The 22,407-nt window shown below is 38.7% G+C and overlaps 1 protein-coding gene across 1 annotated transcript in view; it reads right to left on the bottom strand.

The window, feature by feature from the left end:
* Positions 1-17,601: 17,601 nt before the first annotated feature.
* The window catches only part of adgrl3.1 (adhesion G protein-coupled receptor L3.1), an 87,755-nt gene continuing 82,949 nt past the window's right edge, over positions 17,602-22,407 (bottom strand). The window contains exons 21-24 of the mRNA XM_062425724.1: positions 21,978-22,106; positions 21,159-21,176; positions 20,169-20,456; positions 17,602-18,950 (exon numbers count right to left, since the gene is read on the bottom strand). Of these exons, the coding sequence (XP_062281708.1) occupies positions 18,349-18,950; positions 20,169-20,456; positions 21,159-21,176; positions 21,978-22,106 (1,037 nt within the window). The 3' untranslated portion in view covers positions 17,602-18,348. The remainder of the gene's footprint in view (positions 18,951-20,168; positions 20,457-21,158; positions 21,177-21,977; positions 22,107-22,407) is intronic.

The following is a 22,407-nucleotide window of genomic DNA, read 5'->3' as shown; positions in this document are numbered from 1 at the left end:
CACCCCTACACCCCTGTTCAGCAATAGAAATTAAAAGGAAATTCGGGAAAATGAATGTAAAATTGTAACAGACCTGAAATGCATGTTGTGTAGGATTATAGTAGAGGCTAATTTATTCTTATTTCAACATCTATTCAATCTATAAACAGGAGACAGTCAAATAACCTGTTTCTTTCTTATTTTCATTCATTACAACCTAGTCAGAAGGATATGCAGGATGACTACTGGTATTTTGCTTAGGAATCATTTCAGGGTATCACTACTCAGCCCAGCAGTCTGTCCCTGACCTGATGAGCTGAAACGACCGTCTGTCCAGATGAAAGATTGGATCCTTTGGGTTGGATTTGTTCTGATGATGGTGCAATCCCTGGATTGTCATTTTATGCCAGGATGAGGGACTGTGTGTGTGAACATACAGTACAGTATGTGTGGTTTGTGTCTCCTCTTGTGTGTACATGTGAGTTTATATGATCTGAAAGTAAAAAACATTGACTCATATTTTCCTTCTTGTTTCTTCCTTTTTCTTTTTCTGTTTCTATATATCTGATTTCATTCACTCTTGCATATCCCAAAGATAAGCTTGACCTGTGGAAGCAATGGAATAGAAAAGAGTAATTTGGAATCAGATTCAAAACTCTATCATGGCCTCAGTTAAATATACATGAGTTTAAAACACATGTAATCATATTAAGAAACTAAATTTAAAACTAGAGGGGGTGGGGGTAATAGGTAAATAACAAGAACAGCTAAATGCCTATTTGTGCAAAATCCAAAGTTTAATACAAATGAATTAAAACGTAATGATTGAACTTATTTTTTTAGTGGCTTAGCTCATGCCAGATAAATGCCTGGTTGCTGTTTTCATATAACAATACACAAATTCAAATACGGTTGATAATGTATCTCTATGTTTTTGAGTACTTCATTACTGTGAGCCATAAATAATAAAGATAAAATCTAGAATATTGGGAGCTACCAAAAGCACAGCAGTAAGCTGACAAACCAATCTGCATACCTTGAGGCTTATTGCTAAAAGCAAACTTTTAAAAATTATCCAATAATGTACTCCACTTAAACTGAATTCTGTTAGCTTCTCTGCCTCCACCTATAAATTTTTATCTACAAGTGCACCAACAAGATTTTCGGAGGTGCAGTCATGAACAAAGGAAACATAAAGGAATTGTCTGCCAAGGCCGTTTGGAGTTTAACAGCAGCTGAAGGCTCTATTGTTAAGTACTGTAACCTGAAGCAGAATCTGATCTTATCAATATGCAGACCACTGGTCATTTCTTTTTTTCTTTTGCAACAGTTTTCCAGTAAATCAGCCATTGTCACAGGGCCTTGAGAGCCTCTTCTCAGTCAAACAGCCAAGAGATCAGCTCCTCCATATCATCCCTTGACATACAGCTGTAGTATTTGTACAGAGCAATCCTCAATCAAAGGCTGAGATACCCTTGCAGATCTGAGGGTTAAGGGTGTATGTGTGCATATATGTGTGCATGAGAATGAAGGGTAATTGAGGCGCTTCATGCCTGAGTTTTGATAAAGGGACTAATGGTGCATGTGGTTGCTGTGGAAACCTTTGTTTGACCATAACAGTACAATGATCTTCATTCCACAACACACATACAGTATATTCTCTCTCTCTCTCTCTCTCTCTCTCTCTCTCTCTCTCTCTCTCTCTCTCTCTCTCTCTCTCTCTCTCTCTCTCTCTCTCTCTCTCTCTCTCTCTCTCTCTCTCTCTCTCTCTCTCTCTCTCTCTCTCTCTCTCTCTCTCTCTCTCTCTCTCTCTCTCTCTCTCTCTCTCTCTCTCTCTCTCTCTCTCTCTCTCTCTCTCTCTCTCTCTCTCTCTCTCTCTCTCTCTCTCTCTCTCTCTCTCTCTCTCTCTCTCTCTCTCTCTCTCTCTCTCTCTCTCTCACACACACACCACACACACACACACACGAAAGCATACTTCTTGCATCAGTGATTTGAAAAGAGGCAGAAGATACATAATGAAGACTCATTGGATAGTACAGCAAACAGTCAGCTTTTTAATCCTTTTCCTGCCTGAGGGTTGAATATCTGCCAACACATAGTAGTGTCAGGGTGTTTGAGTTTGGCCAGATCTCAGGAGGATGTTGTACAAATGCAAAATAAGAGAAAAAAAAGAAAGAAAGCTGCAGTTCATCAAAACACACACATACACACGTGTTGGGGCATATACAATAAAACCCCCCTGACACAAGCGCGCACAGACACACCACTATCTCCCCAGGTGACCGACATTCATGCTGAGAGCGTGATGGTAAATTGTTAATATTGTGAGGTGCATTGCGGCTTATACATTTGAATGGTTCTTAAATTACATTTTAAATTTAGATGAGCTGTTTCAGTTAGCTGACAAATGTGTTGTTCACTGAGGGCGGGCTTGGGGTATCTAGTACCTCCATAGGCTGTTCAGGAAGGACCAGACAGCCAATCAAAATGCACGAGGCTTCATTTTTGTTCACCACACCCATGCCAGGTTTTGATAATCAAACATTGTGTGTGTGTGTGTGTGTGTGTGTGTGTGTGTGTGTGTGTGTGTGTGTGTGTGTGTGTGCGCGCGTGTGTATGTGTGTATCCGTGTTTGTGTGTGTGTGTGTGTGTGTGTGTGTGTGTGTGTGTGTGTGTGTATGTGTTTTTGGGCTGTGGAAATTAATTAACAGTCCTTCAATCAGGCACATCCATTATAGCAGGTAATCATGCTAGCAGAAATTTAATCAAATCGAATGTTTGATGATGCTTCTGCAATTTCTTCTGTAAACTCGAACATTTACACAGCCCCTTCTCACACAAAATATCTATTGGTTATTGTCAATAGTCTACTGTACCAACCTGGCTCACCCATCGACTCTATGCAAATATCTATGATCTAGGCAAATAATGCAGGTGCATCCAGGATGGTGATATGAGCCTGTAAATGTTTGCACCCAATATTCAACCCACATACTTTACTTACACTGTTTCTCAAACTACTGAGCTAAACACTTTGTTTTCAAGAGTTTTGTGTACGTCTTACACACACACACACACACACACACACACACACACACACACACACACACACACACACACACACACACACACACACACACACACACACACACACACACACACACACACATTTGGACAAGTTAGTGAGTGCTGACAGAGTAAAATAACACTGGGACTTTTAACTTACACGTATCACTCTGCTTTACAAGTGTTCAAATAATCATTTATTAAAATGACGGTCATTATCTAGCTTGGACTGTAAAAACCTTTGCAACACAAAAATGAACATTTTTGCACAAATAACATTTGAGTTAAATTGTGAATGGTCATCAGAAGAGGACAAGGGAAGGAAAGAAGCCTGGATGCTTCAGTACAAACGTCCAGGTGTGCTCATCTGACATCAACTGACCTAGACAAGTTAAAAAAGAGCAATATGAAGCTAACACTGTATGGCAAACAACGTGGGCTTGGAACTGCTTTCAGACATGGCTAAGTCTCAAAAATATAAACATCAACATTCCTTCCATTAAGAAGACCAAGCTAAATAATGTCTTGAGGCAGTTTATGGATCCATCCAGACAACTAAAGGGGAGCTCTACAGCATTGGCAGCTATCTTGGGCTTTGGGCTGGTTTAATCGTTATATCAACAAGCTTCCAGTTACCAGATCATTGAATTTAATGCAGAACCCTGAATTCATACCAACTAAAAAAGTTTAGATGGACAGGAAAAGACAAAACAACACACAACCCCCCAATGTCACCCAATTTCCCAGTGCATCTTAAACTATTCAAAAAAGGGAATCAGGATGTCAAAACTGACTCATTTATCCTAATACATGAAAATGGATCAAAGTATTTCACCATGAGATTCAACAAAGAAACAAAAAGACCAAGACCCACCGCAGAGAGACAGAGAAAATCGGAGGGGCGCTATGTGTGAGGAGTGAAGTAATCCCCTCTGCCCGGTAGCATCTCTTGAAAAATTCCTGAGCAAAATTCCACCCGGTGCAAAAGTCCTCTATCTGCAGCCAAGAGAGTAACAGCTCTCACAGACAGCTTCTGCTATACCGTCTTTCCCCGGGGAGTAAACCAGCTGTCACAGATGCTTCTCAGGACACACACGTCTTACACCAACCACAGCCTGAGAGCTACTGCCATACAGAAACTGTCTAATATGCTTTATATAAACATACAGAGACTACAATGTGAATTGTGTATTATAATGAGTCACGGGAAAAAAAAAAAGATATACCAGTAAACAAAAAAGGTTGTTTGTGATGCAGGTCAGAACGCTTGCTAAAAGTTACTGAAATGATGGAGCAACGTACTGTCTGATCAAGCATCAGAACACACGCCACTAAAGTGACAGCCAACAGACTCTTACTGATTGCACAATAAATGGAAACCCATAGATAAATATAGATGATACAAAGTAGCTGAAAAGTGGTAATACGTAGACCTGCACAAAGAAGACAGCTAGTGTGCAGGGAAATATTTATGTATTGGCAACAGATGATAATTCATAGATGATTAAATGATGATGAAAAATAAATCATAATCTGTTGTCCCTTATTACTATTAACTAATAAATGGTGCTTCTAAAACTGTTGTAGAAATGCAAAATCACACTCGAGGTCACATTGATGTTAAATATCAGCACGGCTGGGATTTGGTTGTAGGCCACAGGTTGAGTGTGAAAGATAATCCAAAAGGTAAAGTTAGTTCAAAAGGTAAAGCACTCCCTCTGGTGTGACATTACACATATTATACAGAATATATATATAATCTCTATCTCATCATTTCTTGTAAAAAATTAAATGTCTTTGCCAATCCTTTCTAACGTGTGTTGAATCAAACCTCCAAAGTATGTTAGTTTATTTAAAATCACGTTTAGTCACCCCTCTTAGCTCATTTTATTGACATTAGCTTGCAGGCTACCAGTACACCATAAGGAACAGACACAAAGTAAACTGCTGTAGATTTTAAAGAGTAAATACCAAACCAGCATTTAACTGAACCAGAGTGAGGTATGTTAACATGCTGTTAAACATTCTGCAGCTGAGAAGCTAATTAGCTAACTGATGTTAGCAGTACACTTTTCCATGGTGAATGTTTGTTTGGTGGCTCGTTCAACAAACTAAGGTGCAGGGCAAGTCATGTTCATATTTCTTAGATAAAGTTAGATAAAGAGATAGAGACTTTAGCAGAACTATGGGTTGTTCAAAGTTTGCTGCTCTTATGTTTAATAGCAGGAAGGTATCAGACTCGGTGTGACTGTCTGCTCTGCCACTGATTGATTGATCCAAGATTTGATTTGCTGTATCAAAATAAGGACTCCTGCTACATAACCTGAAAGTGAAAGGCCTTTTTATATAAATAATGTAAAACTAGGGAGCACAGTCATTAAACCAAATCATTTTAAATATAAATATACATTTTTCTTCAGTTTGCTTCAGATTTTTTCTCTAAGGAGAGTACAGGAGAATTGATTTACAATGTACAAAGCAGATATGTATGCTGTAGTAGACCAACATAGGCGATTTAATGTCAGTTGACTTTAAGACCTACAATAGGAAAAGTGTAATATAAAAATATAACATTATAAAATATTGTTATAATATATGGAAAATGTGACCTACTCAACCTTGCATTTGAACCCGAATAATAACAACACACCATCAATGTAACATAAGATTTATTCACAAGTCACTGAAAAGTGAAAGAGGCTATGGACCACCCAGAACAACATCAGTGACAGACAGAAAGACTGACAAAAGAAATAAGTCTTACTGGTCAAATTTATCTTGCAAGGTGTCTGTCTGAGCCGCAATGTACTGTAGTCATAGCAACTGTACACCCAGCATCTCCTGAAGCGAGTGAGAAAAGGATTCATGATTCATATCCAAACAACAACAGCCTGAGAATCCAAATATACTGAGGTAAACTGCCACCCCCAGACAGTCAAGCTGACAGCTGTGAGGAGGAGGGGCCACACAGAAAACAAATAAACAAAAACAATCACATTCATCCTCCATTCGCTTTATTCTAACATCACTTGTGGTCATTGTGTTCTGTTAGCCTCTTGTGGTCTCAGACATGTTAACTTGTACAGACAAATTGTATAATGGTAAGAAGTAATAACTTTGTCATGCCAGAAGGAAGGAATAAAGTAAGACTGGCAGATTTGCAACTGAGTCAGCTCCTGCTGATATACACCAAGACCACTTTCAAATTCATCAGTTAAAGACAAAGATAAATTAAGAGGATATGATTGTGAATTGTCTATCAACCAGAGCTAATGGTATGTATACAATCCACAAGAATCACTGTCAGCAAAATTGTGATTCATAGTTTCATGTTCTCATATGGAAAATGTGTCAATGTGACATGCAAATGTTTGAATCCACTTTCAGCACAGCATCAGTGCAACTTTCTATATTCACCCTGAAACCATTATACAGAAAGAACAGCATGCACAAAAAAGCCCACCACATTCACTGCCAATGAAAACATAATAAGCAGGCCAGAAATACTTGTGAACCATATTTAGTGGAGCTGAGAATACCGTTCTGAATCATAATAACCAAGATTGGGATCTCTTCATTACCAAAAGTCCTCCGTTCTTGCACTCACATTGCAATCCAGTCATCGTTGCCACATTTTGCCTGCTCAAGTAAGCGGCAGCAATCAAGGCCCTGCCTGCTGGGCCCACTATAAGGCAGCTGTGCCTCATTACCAATCAGAAGAAAAAGGGAGATGAGGCTCCTGGGAGACACCAGTTTGGACTGCAGCACCACGAGGAGATAAAACATGTAGGATGCTTCGCTGTCTCCTGCTTGTCTTGTGTTTTCTCTGTAACCGTTTGCACGTGATTCACACTTTACTGCTTTCACATCTCATACATAGCTTTGTTTCTTTTCATTCGTTCCTTTTTTGTTTCTAGTTTTTTATTTCCTGCTTTTCTGTATCCTTGTCTACTTGGTAATAAAATATATTAAGATTCCACTGTTCCGTCGTGATACTAGTATAGTTGTATTTTTCTCATTCCATCACAATTGTGATGGTTCATGGTTTATCTTTGTTTCTTGCCTTGCTCATTTATTAACATTTCTCTCTATGTTTTGCAACAGTGCTGTGAAAAGTGCTATTTAAGCAGCTTACGTACTCCTTCCGTGCAATACAATAAGTGAAATTGACTCTTCTTCTCCACGTGCAGTATTCTTGTTTTTATTGATTGATTTTATTTTATTTTATTTTATTTATTTATTATGTATGTATGATCTGTGATTGAGTGCAATCCGCTATATGTAGCACCTAACAGAGCAGCACTTTTAATTTCGTTGTATTGTTCACAATATAATGACAATAAAGACACTTTTGACTTTGACATAGATGTTTATTTGGCATGTCCACTCTTCAGTCCAGTGCAGTGAACCCAACGAAATGAGAGTATATTTGACAATGGTTTTGTGTGTGCATGTTCAATGACGATAGCAACAAACAAACTAAATATATTGGATGTTGAAGAAAAGTTAAATGCTAAACATGGCTCTCTCTACAGTATTAATTTATCAAACGCTGAACATTGAGCAAGTTCAGTTTTAAGGATTTCCAATTTCCAAAACAAAAACATACAGGTTATCTTGGTAACAGTGACAGGTGTTTGTGCAAACTGTTTCTCTGTAACTACAATAGAGAATATGTGGAAACGCATTTCCTTTTCTTTTACAAGACAAATAGCATTCATAATAATTCATTTGGAAGGTACACAGCACTATACAGAGCCTGTACCATCTTATATTTTTACAGTAAAACCTGGGGTATGAAAAATACCTTTTATGCCCACTGCACAATGTCATTATATTTTCAATGAATTAACTTTAGAATTTTGTATAATCAGCTTCAATGCTGCTATTACCTTGTATTGGAGGTTAAATGATACATATGGTATGTAATTATATTTCAAAATTCAAGGCAAGGGTGGAACTAAAAGGCCACAGACTACGAGAGTTTGAAAATCAGATCCTGCTTTGGTAAGATATTCTGTTATCACAAAACTGGAAAATGCACATGTTTCAAATGCACTTTGATATCAAGCTGCATGAAACTGTTCATGAGAGTCACAAGGCTTGACAGTACATCTTTTCATTTGCAATGGCTTTCCTCCTGTGTGACAATGATAAATTATTAATTGAAAGTGTTTCCCTTTTTTCAACTTTTGCTCCATTGTGCGGTTAGAAATATTTGCACATATGGGACAATCTTATCAGTTCATTTACCAGATTGTCCCGAAAAGTAAAACGCGACAGGGCTGGTGTTGATGAAAAAGGGGCAAAACGACGAAGGGTGGCAAATTGCCGCGAAACTTGCTAAAATGAGCCAGAGGGGTGGGTTGAATGAAAAATGAGCAAAATTCAGCACTGTGGGGGTGTTATCCAAAAATTGGGTACAAGGCCCCAAAACGGGTAAAACGCTACAGGGCCGGCGTTGACAAAAAAGGGGCAAAACGACGAAGGGTGGCGGATTGTTCCGAAACTTTCTAAAATGAGCCAGGGGGGCGGGCTGAATTATAAATGAGCAAAATTAAGCACCGTGGGGTTGTAATCCGAAAATTGGGTACAAGGCCAACGTGGCGACTCTGTTCATTTAAAAGAGGTAAAAGCATCTCTTTCAAAAAGTAATTTGACATTGGTCTGGCCTACTGTACTAGCTCAACAAAAGTACACTGGCAGTAACCTATCTATCTGTCATATACACTAGTGGCAAGTCCTCTCCCTCTCCCAGCTTTCCTGACGATAGTCTAAATGTCAGTGTTTTCTGGGCTCCTAATGTGTTCCTAAAATAGTATCTCCATTGCTGAGCCTTTGTGAAAAGGCATGCTCCAGAAGAGGCATAGTGAGTCTGACTCACATCACAGGCAGCAGAAACACCATGCTATCCCAAAGCCAATTAAACATGCATGGGGGTGTATGTGACCTCAAAAGAGCCAGCGGATGGATGGCCACTCTCTCCCTCAGCTTCCCCATGCTGTAGCTCACCCTCTGTCACTCTTTTTCTAAGGCCTGTCTTTTTTCCCTTTTTGCCAATTAGAGTGAATTATTCAGGGTGGCCTGTGTGTACCTGTTAAGTGTTTTTCTTCCAATGAGCACTCTCACGGAAAATTGAGGTGAGGAGACGATGAGCAATAAGAGTGCATATGCTGTAGCACAAAGGCTGGGCAGTGCAAGCAGATGAGTTGGCATAGACTTGGCTATGCATTCGCACACACACATGGATACACACACATAGGTCAATGGAGGGACCCCTGTGCATTTTGATGTGTTACCAGAGGCCAGGGCAAGGCTAGCCATTCAGAAGATAATATGATGTGGCTTAGAGAAAGATTAATTAGTTTTCGCTCACCGCAAGCTTCTTATCAACTAAGGAATGGCTACATTATGATGGATGGAATTCCTGGACAATGCAATTAAAATTGTGTAATTTACTACAATAGATTCCAATGACAAGGAATTCTAGAATGTGAGGTCATGTGATCCATTCCATTCTATTCCATCAGAACCTAAACTAGATCCCAGAATGTCTGGGAAATATGCACCCTGTGCTTTATAGTGCTTAACAGTGCAGAAGAAAGAAATGGGATGGAAATCTTGAAATGTCATACTGTATATGGATGGGCTGATTTTCCGCATTTAATCAAATTCAAACTCGGCTTTAAATGTCATAGTTGCCTTAATTAACAGAGACCACAATGTAATATCACAATGGGGACTGCTTGTTGCCATGCCATTCATTCATATTCATCGCTAATGCCAGACTATTGGCACACCAGGTTGCATCCATCAAAAGGTATTTAGGGACTCACCTGGAGAAAAGAGGACATATGTCAGCTTTAAAAACAAGTCAATCATTCAACCTTTGCTTCTACACAAAATGAAAACATCTGTATTGTATGAGCAAACTTCATTCCATGAATGAAGACTGTGGATGCATTTGGAAGCCCTAGAAAAACAACAACAACAACCAAAAAATAAAACATTAAAATTGACCTTGAATTAAGTTAATTGTGTGGACATTGGTGATATATATATATAGATCATATACAAATATTATACTTCTATTGCAGCCAAAGACTGTTGTGCAACTAACAATGCATTTTCGTACTCAACTACAAAAATGAAGCAGCATATATTCACTCTCACAGTGCACCAGTACCTTTTCCCTTCTACTAAAAAGCAGGTCTGACTCAACAGCATAATCTGGTGACGGGAGCTATACAGCACATCCACAATCAATAGTGCATAAAATAAAAAATCACAAACAATGTATCCTGACAAACATTTTGGATCATAGATATTGCCTGCATGACAATGAGTTAACAGTAGGGAATCAGCTGCTCAATCAGCTGTGTTAAATATTTTCAAAAAGTATGAATGGACTTTAAAAGTCGAACAAAACTACTATTGTATGAAAGATGGTTAAGGTTTGATTGGGATATGAATCAGTAGATAAGGGTTGGAAATGCATGAAAAAGCCATAAATACGGTATGAATAGTTCGAAAAGTGGGAAAGGGATGAAGGGTACAAAATATAGACTAAGCAATGAAAGAAATTAGAGCAAGGACTTAAATGAGCTTAAGCATACTGAGAAGGAGTTTGCTTCCTTTAATTGTTTTTGTTGGAATAAGGATAAAACATCAGCTGAGGTCTAAACCCTGACATGAGTTAAACTAATACTATAATACTATAAGAACTTTTATTTTGAAAAACTAAGTCAATCCCCTTTTTATTTTGGAAAAACAAGCCTGATTCCGAGCTTAATGCTAAGATACAGTTACTCTATGGGGCTTTTATTTTAGGGGGGGAAAAAAGAAAAAGAAAAGAAAAGAAAAAAACCTTGCCCTTGAGTTCCTTGTTAAGGTACAGTCCCTTTCTGGGGCTATAATTTTTACACACTAGACCCATCCCTAGTTTCCTGTTATTATAAAGTGATGGTTGGGGACTTTAATTTAAAAAAAAGTCCTGACTTTCCTGTTATAATAAAGCTACTATCTTGGGTTTTTATTTTGAAAATATGAAATGACACTGTGTGTGTGTGTGTGTGTGTGTGTGTGTGTGTGTGTGTGTGTGTGTGTGTGTGTGTGTGTGTGTGTGTGTGTGTGTGTGTGTGTGTGTGTGTGTGTGTGTGTGTGTGTAGATTGAGGATTTAACCACTGAATCGGCCAATCATAGATGTGTGTCACTTTCTGCCCAGAGATTTAGTCACAGATTACTATGGTGACAGTGCCCCCCAGTAACAGGGGTGAGACAAGAACCCACATTTATAACCATTTAAATATTCAGCCCCTAAGACAAAATTATTCACCAAAAAACCTATTTTAACTCAAAAACTAAGAGTCCCACTGAAAAAAAAATCTGTTTGAGTGAATTGAGATCACTGGCAATACTAATATGTGGAATACTAATATCTGTGTCAGTAAGATTTACAGATAATGAATTATATATCATCTCTGTTTTTTGACATGGAGTTTCAGAGCTCAGATAGCATGGCAATCAATTACTTTCAGACAGCACTCCGTGTAATTTTAAGCAATTTTTATTTTGAAAAAATAGCCTCATCCTGGGTTCCTAAATTCATATTAAGTTACTGTATGGGGGTTTTATTTTGAAAAACTGGGTCCATTCCTATTTTCCTGTTAACATACAGTGAACATCGGGGGGCTTTTATTTTGAAAGGTCTAGTTCATCCTGACTTTCCTGTTACCATCTTGAGCTTTAATTTTGAAAATGGGAAATGACACTGGTTATGTGTGTGTGTGTGTGTGTGTGTGTTTAGATTATGTGTAGTTGCATGTGTATCAGTAAGTTTGTGTGTCAGTATGTTTGTCTGTAAATGTGAGGCATAATCTGGTTTAATCAGCTAATCACAATCAGCTGTGTGTTACTATATGTCGATCAGAACTGTGACAGCCCACAGAGAGCCCTGCTGAGATACCACTCAAACAAAACAGCATCATTCAAAAACTGCAGGTATTGTTGAAATGTCTTCGCTTTCAGCATTGTAAGACCTTGCTGAAGATGTGTGTGATTGTGTTGATAAAACATGACCGAAAAATCACAGTGTCAAAAGCCAGCATATTTGTGTTTTTGTCTAAACAGTGAGAGGTAAAATAAAAGCTGTAGGGCTCTCTTGTTGCTTTGAGGCAGAGAATTCAAAAACTATAAGTCATATTGCTTAAATAGGCACATGATCTAAAATATGACAAATGAGTCAATGTTTTGAAGTCTGACAACAAGCAGACAAGCAGAAGGGGTTCAGTGGGTGACATCACGGGTTATGTGACACTGCACTACGCACACATTATAAACTTGGAAAAGGATTTTAAAAATGTTAAATTGATAAGTCAACTGTTTTCTTTCAAAAAGTTGAATACCATATTAATAGTTGAAAGTCTTGCAACCTGTATTAATGACATCTGTAGCTGAAAGTATGCAGAAGGCTGACATTTCAAAGTGGAGTAGGTTTGAAAAGGATTTAAAGATTGTTCTTAATTACCTGTATTGTATAAAATGTTGAAAGAAGTTTAATAGTTTGAAAAATATAAAAAAAGCTGAATACAAGCATACATATTCTAAAGACCTGAACATTTTGATATTTGAATGATTTCTGTAGCTGAAAGTATGAAGAAGTAGTAATCAACTGAAAAAAACTATGTAAAATGGAAAGAGAATAATGAAGCTTAGAAGCACAAAAGTGTAAATGCTGATTAAATATTTCTATAATAATTTAATAATAATTTTTTTGAGTTTTCCCCACATAAAATTGTTTATTATCTCCCTCATTGAATATACAGAATATATGAATATGCAAAAATGTGCTGTTTTTAAATTTACTGGACCATGATATCCCTTACAAAGTTCCACTACATTCTCAATATGTGCGCTAGATGCTTCAAGTTTCCACATTACACTTGATTAAGTTGTGTACATATGACTTAATTTTTATTTTATGAGATCCTAGCTTGCATGATTTGAATGTTTCTTTTTTTCCTGCTAGAATATTTGTACATTTTCAACATCTCACAGCTATTTAAAGCTATGAGTGGCTTTCCAGGAAGGATTCATTATTATGCATATCTTGTTCTGATCAGCTTTGTGTAGTTCCTGCATTATACTTGCTACATTTAGATTCCCACAGCTTGCCATAGTCATTAATTAATCATATACAATAAACTGATTGATTCCTTTTAATTTATACTCTCTGCTCATCCTTGCAGTCTTCTGCCTTTGGTCTGTGAGCTGAGTCTGAGAGACATGTCACCTTGTAAGACATACTGAATGCCTTCCCTTGAAGGAGGGAAAAAGAGAGAGCGGGAAGATAACAGCCAGGCAGCACTAACCGATCAGAGCACTCCAGCAGAGATATGACCCACATAGACCAATGCTCGTTTAATCAGCCTGCTACTGGCAGCGTGGCAGGGAAAGAGGGAGTGGGAGGGAGGGAGGGACAGGGGGAGTGTAAGTGTTAGATGGCTCCAGTTAGTTTTAAAGAAAGCTAAAATACATTTATAAAAAATGCAATTTCTTTCCACACTTGCTTTTACTCCTCTCCTCACAGTATCATTCCTTTTTCGCTCCATTTTTTTTGCTGGTTTCCCTGCCTGCCTCATTATTTCCCAACCCCCTTCACTCTATTATTTTCTTTTCTTTCTTTTCCCTAAACTGAATCTGTGATCAAAGCAGGTGTGAGATGGTGAAAGTCCTCAATAATACACAGATACTGTGCAAAAATAATACCCAACAGAGTCAAGAAAAACGTGTGGTGCCACTGCAACAAATAAAAGGTCATATGGTGATTTCATGAGGTTCTATATATCTCCTAGGAATATATATATATATATATATGTATATATCAATTAATCGTTTTTATAACTCTTATTAACGTGGAAGTGGACACATACACTTGCTATATGTATGTTTATTATTATTGAAACAATCCAGAACAATAAAATACTGCATGCTCCAAAAATCTGCTGTCAGTTATGATCCAGTTAGGGACTAGTTACATTCACTCACACATTTACATACACACACACACACACACACACACACACACACACACACACACACACACACACACACACACACACACACACACACACACACACACACACACACACACACAAACACACACACACAAAACATTACTGCTCGTCGCTTCCTTATTTCCAAACTACAGGCCGGGACAAGGGTCAAACACAACTTGCGCACGAAATTAACTTCAAATGAATGAATTCATTAACTTTGACTCCCAGATTTGGTTGCAGGACCTGCATGCTACAGTGCATTAGTCTTAGTAGAAAGACAATACAGGTACCTCAAAAAGAAGCCAGTCGGACAGACAACTGGTATTTTCTTGCACCCTACATTTTTGGAAGGATTTTCATGTGACATTGTGAGAATGTGACATTGTAGAGTTTAGGAGCTCTTTCAAAACATGCAGGATCACAGGGGTTGAACCACTGAGAGGATGTACCCACTATTCATTGCAAAATATCTTAGAATCTTTCACCCATTTGCCCCTGGACCCTGCAATGTCTTGACTTCCCACTGTTGTAGAACCATGGGCACTCAGAGGCAACTTGCTCTGTGTCTGTAAGACTCTTGCCAATGTATAAGGTCTCAGGCAATCTTGTCCAACATCTGAATTATTTCAGATAACCATGGCATGTGTAACCACTATAGAGCTCACTTCCTAAATCTGCACTCTTTACAGGAGGGATAGATAGAGAAAGGTGAGAAAAGGTGTACAACAAAGGCCTGAGGCCTTTGATAGGCCAATGCTTATTTTCCAAGGGGTTAGGTGTTACTCCCTAGAGAAAGGAACAGGAAATAGTGGTCCAACCTTCAACTTTCATGGGCCGGAGCCTTCCTTGGACATTTGATCTGCTGCTGGAATGCTCATGTACATAGATCAGGTATAAAAATCTGGGGTGTGTATATACAGTCACAATTTCGGGATGGGCCTAGGCCTGTTGATGTTAGAAGCTTCATCCTGCCCATCCTCACCACACTATTTTGGTCTTGCAGGCACAGAGGGAAATGGCACCAGGCTTGATGTACTGTCCTCATCTCTTGAACGTTGATATGCTGTAGTCAAAGAAAAAAGTAAAGCATACATTTTCCTTTAGTATAGAAAACCTTGTCTGTGGGGACAATAGCTTATACAAGTAGTACATTTTTATAGCCATACATTTGTGTTTCTGAAAGAATGAATTTGTACCCCAGGTGACCATAATGTACCAACCTATGAACCTTATTTTTCCATTTCTCTTTCTTTTTAGGATAGGCACTTCACTATGTAATGATTGTTTCTAACTTCTTTTGGCAACATCCTTGTATGTGGACAGACTAACCAGCAGAATTTGCTGGGGCTAGTGCAAAGACATGATCCCTCGCCAAACTCCCATCCATAACACTGCCAATTCTGGAAGAGTGCTTTTCTCCTGCACTGCACCATCCAGGTACAGAAACCATAATGTTATCTTGTCATACCCCATCTGTATCTCTTCTTAGTATCCTACTTTTGTGGCATCAAGGTGAAAGTTACATTCAGTAAATAGGACATAGCTGCAGATGACAGATCTTACAGCAGGTATTTAACTGAAGTGGAAAAGACTTTCCTTTCACACAGATACATTTAATACACACATCAACCTACTCTCAACCTCCCACTGAAGTAACCATTGAGGGTTAGATGCTCAAGTGTTGATTTTATGTTGTTTGTTGCCATAGGTTTTTCTGAATGTAACTGTTCTTATCACTTGACTCCTGAAGGTCAGTCTTCCATGCATATGGGATATGTAAATAGGTTCAGAGCTAGTCTCAATACATTGGAGAACTATGGCATGCATATATGCCTGTCAGATAGTCAACATTTCTCTGAAACAAATAGCCTAATGTTATGTAAACCTCTACGTTTTTGTAAACCAAGCCAGGACAATAACACGTGTTGACAGACAGATTAGAAATTGTTTACAGATTTGCAGAGAAAGATAGAATTTCACCAAAGACTGAAACAGAAATGCATTTTGCAAAATACTTTGTGGGCATACCTACTGTATGCAATCTCCCCAAATGTCCAGAAGTCCATATTTGTGAAAACATGGTTGGGTTTAACTCTGTTTGCATCTAATTTCAAAGTAATAACTGATCAAACTCAAGAGGCGAAAAGAAACGCAAAGCTATGTCAGTAATTTATTTGTTGGCAAACAACTTTCACTGTTACAACAAATATTAGTTATGAGATCATTCAACTCGGAACCCATACAAAAAGAATAAATAATTAGCAATAATATTGTAATAATAATCATGATCATAATAATTTAAAAAAAGAAACAAAAAAGCCCAAGCTCAGTGCCACTTTATTTACTCCTGCCTAAAGTCAGCTTTCTTTCCTCCAAGCTTGTTTTGCTGTCTTTAAACCAATAAACAGATAAATAAATAATTTCTCTCTTGGGGACATGGAAGGGGCTTGTGGGATACATGTGCAAGCTACACTTCATACACTTATGAAATTTCCCTCCTAAATAAGTAAACATTGGCTTTCCACATTAGACAGTGCTGCTGTGTGCAGAGTTTTCACATCTTCAGTACACATATGTGGTGTAAAATCATGGCATTTCACAGGTGGGACCCACCCATACTCAAATAGTGGAAATCTTATTTTACTTTTTTTAGTTTAGAGATTGACGTTTATTATTCTCAGCATTCTTCTTCTGTACAATAAGGTCTAGACCAGCACAGCAAGGTAACGTCAATTGGTATAATATTTGGCAATAGAGAAGATATGCTTCATATACCATTCTTATTACTCAAAGTATCTGGCGTCTTTGTATGATTTTTCACCCAGGCTCCTCCTTGTGCCTAAAGGAAGGAAATGCTTTAATCAACAACAAATGAGATGAGACCCACTTCCAGTAAAGGCCTAAACGCAGCATTTCCATAGCAACCATCTCCTTCATATCTTAGCCACTTCTTTTTCCGATAAATTTAAATCTACACAGTGGTAAAGTATATAGTAACAATTAATTTGCAAAATGTAAGTGACAGTGGTGTTGCTATAAAAGGTCCAGAATGAAGTGTGCATGGGGTATATGTGTAGTAATTAAGGAGTGCTAAACTGTCTCTGTATTTATGAAAGAGTGACATGAAAGATTGTTCCTTGCTCGTTCTGTAGTCTACATGTGACCAGAACATATCATGACAGTTCAGAACAGTTCCACAGACATAAGATTTGCAACTTAAAATTAAAAAATAAAACTTGATCATATGCAACATTTGAATCTTTATCTGTATTCTGTACAATACATAGAAACTGTTTGTGATTTCTTCGTAATCCTTTGATAACTGAAAAGTTTGACAGAAGAAAGGAGAAGTAACAGAACCCATTCGTTTTTAGTTTTTTTTTTTTTAGTTTTGTTTTTTTAAAACTCAGTTTGTTGTAATATGATCTTCCTTATTTGTTTTCAGTGAAATACACAGTAGCCTCAGTCACTACAACTTGCAGGAATGTTACACCAGCCCAGACACAACTCCAGTTTAGCAGATACGAACAGGAAGAGAGTTCAGAACATCAGCGTGATATGGTTACAGTTCGGTTGCCCAGTAAAGTAGTTTTTGGGATTGGTAGTGAGGGCATATATCATACATCCTCCACTTGATTGGCAGGTAGTGGGGTGGGGCCTTTTTTAGGCAAGTTTATGTTGTGAACACCAGAGTTTATCATCCTGCTCTACCATTTGAAGAAGTGGAAATGTTATCCCAGTACATGTCTTTAGAGTGAGACAGAGACAGACATACAGACAAACAAACAGACTGTTCCTTTAACCAGCGCTGGGGGCCATACCCCTGTAGTAGTGGTAGTGGAAACTATATGCTATGTTCTGCTGGAGGTCCATATTGGGGAACTTGAAGGGCTACGCTCAATCCAAGATTCCAAATTAAAGTTAACAGGTGGGGTAAAATTACAGAATCCCTCCCCCTTCCTTTCCTTTCCAGGTTAGAAGTTCTATTCCTGTTTGATGTTCACAAAATGTCACTCAGAGCCACCCTCTCAGTCGGCACCATATATGACAATACATTCAGTCCCTGCTTTCCTTTGACCAGTCATATCTCCACCATTTTGTTATAAACCATAGTTAATGTCGCTCACAGCACATCAATCCAGGGGCAGGTCAGCTCAGTTTGTCAGTCAACAACAGAATGATTTTCACTGGAAGGTTGGAAGTGTGAGAGTAGGCTAGGGAGGGATAGAAGTCTTTTGATTGGCTCTATAGACTGGTAACCAGGTGGGAAGGGTCTATGGGTGGCTCCTCAGGCGACGAATCAGACTCCTCCTTGTTGGCGGACACCATGTATCCATCGCTGCCACCACGGCCCATGTGGTAGTAGCTCTGTAGCTCATGAAGGTGGTTCCTGGAGCCCAAGTTTGGCATGCTCTTATAATAAACATCATCTAGCTCCGGAGCAGTGGCACTCTTACAGGGCTGCAGCTCCCCAGAACTTTCTTCCTCTCCATCTGTTAAACCGTTCATCTGCCCATCCGGGAGGTCCGTCAGCACTGGCATGCTGGTGTACAGCGAGTCTCTGTGGTTGGGTGAATGCGAATGCTCGTCAGTGTGCTCATTGGTCAGCAGGGGGAAGAAGCTCTCACTGGTCTCCTGGGGAATGCGTCGGGGCCTGGAGAAGCTGTGAGGAGGAGGAGGAGGTGGTGGGTGACTGTCTGGTGGAGGGGGCCGTGGTGGCAGGAGAGGCGCATTGGACTCCTCTCTGATGATCTCCAAACCCAGGTTCTCCTCATGGGGGAAGGCTACAGGGTTGTCCAGCACCATGGGACCACTGTCCTCTTTATTGCTGCCCACACACCCACCAACTCCACTGCTGCTGCTGCTGCTGCTTCCTGCCATGCTGCCTGAAAGTACCATGGTAAAAATATGTATTAGAACAGGGCGCGATAGTTGATTTTGAAAATAAAGTAGTGCTCTTGCCAATGTAGTGTTCTTGATTTTGGCAATTAATACTTCAGTGTTAAATAGACCAAAAAACAACTTTTGAACACATTAATTTTCTTATGTTTATGTCTATCAATTCTATACAGTACCAGTCAAAACTTTGGACACACTTTCTAAGTCAAAGGAATAGGAAATTTGGGAATGGGAAAACTTGAAATACCCTTTTTTGAGCGGGCGCCCTCACTGGGTTTGGCAAATTGACCACTGCCATCCCAAGATTTTAAAGATCCCATGAAATGGGCAACTTTTGGAAAACAGGTCCTTCTTGGAAGAATGTGCATCTATAGCCATTGCTCATCCTGCACGGTGGGTGTAACTAACAGGTCCAACTAATAAAGTAATCAAAAATTAATCAAAAATCCCTCTTGTGTGCTCAGCCTTACCACGCAAACCACCTTTCTTTCTATAACTAAATTTGGTTGGTTGTTTAAACAGGAAATAAATCACATGCAAGAAAGTAATGACACCATTTTAGTGAGACCTTTGATGCCATCCGACCTAAATGGGTAAAAATGTTTTACGTCCCCCAACTTTTTTCCCCAAAGTTGTTCAGCCATTAGCAAACAGCAGTGATGTAAAGAAGAGTGCTGATGTTATTTGTCCTGAAGCCAGAGCTTTGGGATGAACACACAAGTCACACCGGAGCTGTTTACTGGAAGGAGGAGAGCTCAAAGTTTATTTTTTAAACTTTGAGCAGCAGCAACAGTGAGGAATCAGTCTGTCGCTGTGGCTATTGACTAGGGGGGCCAGGGAGTTTTATATTGGTTTGTTGCAATGTAGCAACGTCATCATGCAGAAACCTTTTTCAGGTCAAGTTTTTACATTTTGACACTAAAACTGATGTACTTTGATCAAAATTTGGATTTTCAGATTTGAATACATATGGAATACTACTGGGAAGCTAGAGAATGATATAAAAAACCTCAGAAAATTAAATAAAATTGATTTTCACATGTGTATGAGGTGTGCACAGGCTGGAGGGCACTGTTTCACAAGCCTTTTCCCTGTCTAGATATGCAATTACCATCTCATCTAACCATTAAATTATAAATCAAGTTTGTCACCTCCATTGGCCATACTGCTGTTGACCAGCTTGTTCATCAGGTTGTGATTGCGCTCCGTAGTGGCCCTCTCATGGTTGTTGAGGTAGGATGGGATGTAGTTGGAGGTTAGCTCCTTGAGGATCTTCTTCTCCAAGGTCGTCTCCTTGTGGTTACTGTGGGTGCCGTAGCCACCACTACGATCTAAAATCTGGACGCAGTCACTCAAGTACTCACTGCTGGCCATGCTGTAGTTGTTGGCATGGTTACCATTAAGAGGGAGTGTATCCATAACACTGGAGTCTCTTGCGTTGTTCAGGATGCCCTCTGAGGAACAAATAATTAAAAAGAATTACAATTATTAGAATCTTTAAATGAACTAAGTGGATTTCTTTGAAGAAATATTTTAATTCTTATTTGATATCATAGAGTGTGTCGTGAATTGAGGATTAAAAAGTAGCAATGATAATTTTTTTGGAAGGAAAAATGCTTTGAGTGTTCATAATTTCATTTAGGAGAAATCTCAGAAGTACTTTCTTTTCTCAATTACTGCCAGCACTACCGCAACACAAAAAGAAGAGTTTTATGGCATAATAAGATACATGTTTAGTAGTGATGCTTAAAGTAATTACATTACTAGAAATTTTAAGGCCAAACCCATTGCATCGTAATTTTAACAACTCATTCAGTTCTGTAAGTTCAGGTCTATTTGCACATTGGATCCACATTATAATATAGACACTTTAAACAGTTTTAACAGTGTAAATACATTGCACTTGAGAGAGATAAAAAAAAAACTTTAAATAACATTTTCTTGAGAAGTAGAATCTAAAATTGTGTGATAAATCCAAATAAGACAACCATATTACATGGACCTAATTTAAAAAAAAAAAAGGCTTTTGCGTGGCTGACTGCCAAACAAAAGTACTGTTTGGCAGCAGATTGAAAATGTTTCTGTGCTTTGGAAGCAAGAAAAGAGAGAAGAAAGTCAATGTTATTGAAGTAGTTGAGTATTAATTTAGCCCATACTTGTGTCTCGGTAAGGTGCTAATGGACAGCATGAGGGAGAAGAGAGAAAAGAGACACAGATGTGAGTTCGCACATCGAGAGAAACAACTTTCAGCAGCTACAAAACCAGCAGTTGCAGTTGTAATTGGAGGCATGATAAAAAATGTTTGACAAAGAAACCTTGTCTCATAAAGCAAAATCAAAGTGTGGTTTTCAGGGCCTGATTGTTAGCTGCCTGGTATCGTATGTTTCATTATTCATTTAACACAGAAAAAAACATAAAACCACACCTCACAAATCACATTTAAAACATAGTATATACAGTAGAAATGCAGTAACACAAGCAATACACAAGTCCCGACTGACACATAAAATTAAATTCAAAATGAAGCACATAATGTATAAAATAGCACATTCACACAAAATAGTGCAAATATTTCATGGCTCCCAAGTAGCTTATGAAAGATATGGTGGATCTGCAACCAGTAACATATAGTGTGGAACCACCGTACAAAATAAATCAGCAAGTGAACTTGTTATACGGTTGCGATAAATCATCAAAACATTTTCATCTCTCCATTTATGTGCAGTAAGAACTGCCCAGTGGGTGTCTTTTGTGAAAGATTATTGCAGTGATTGATCGTCTCACTTGGGAGCCATAATAAGGCTAGATCAGAAATGCAGCCAAAGGTGTAACACAGTAGCCTAGCAAACATTTCAAAATTAAATAACCATGCAAAATCAATTTGACGTAGTGAAAAAAAGAACTATACGTTTCCAAATGTATAATATTTTATAATTATATAGTATTATAATTTATAATAGAAACATCAGGCACACCTTGGGTGTTGTACATGCCCACGGCTGGGTTGTTATAGACTGCCGAGTCCCCCAGGAGAGTGTTATAAGGATTGTTAGTACCATGGGGACGAAGGAGAGCATTAGTTATAAGATGATTAGCCATGGCTCCTGGTACAGGCAGATAGAGAGAGAGAGGAAGAGCAGCAGCCAAGTTGAGAGAGGAAGAAAGAGGAAAAGCAACAGCCAAGTCAAGAGAGAGAAAGAGAGAAGCACTCGAGAAAAAAAAGAGGTAGAACGAAGATAGAGGTTGAAGGGAAGCATATGTACACATTGCAGAGTGGAAGTAAGCAAGAGGGGAAAAAGAGGAAAGGAGAGTGAGATGGAAAGTGAGTGTGTGGAAGAAAGAGGGAGAGAAGAGGACAAGTAAATCAAACAAGCAAACATAGTTTAAGGTGAAAGTCATTCTTGC

The sequence above is a fragment of the Scomber scombrus genome, chromosome 2 (assembly GCF_963691925.1).
Source record: "Scomber scombrus chromosome 2, fScoSco1.1, whole genome shotgun sequence".
In the NCBI taxonomy this organism is placed as follows: Eukaryota; Metazoa; Chordata; class Actinopteri; order Scombriformes; family Scombridae; genus Scomber; species Scomber scombrus.
Note: the sequence above shows the minus strand (reverse complement) of the source record. Positions and strands in the feature narration are given on the sequence as shown.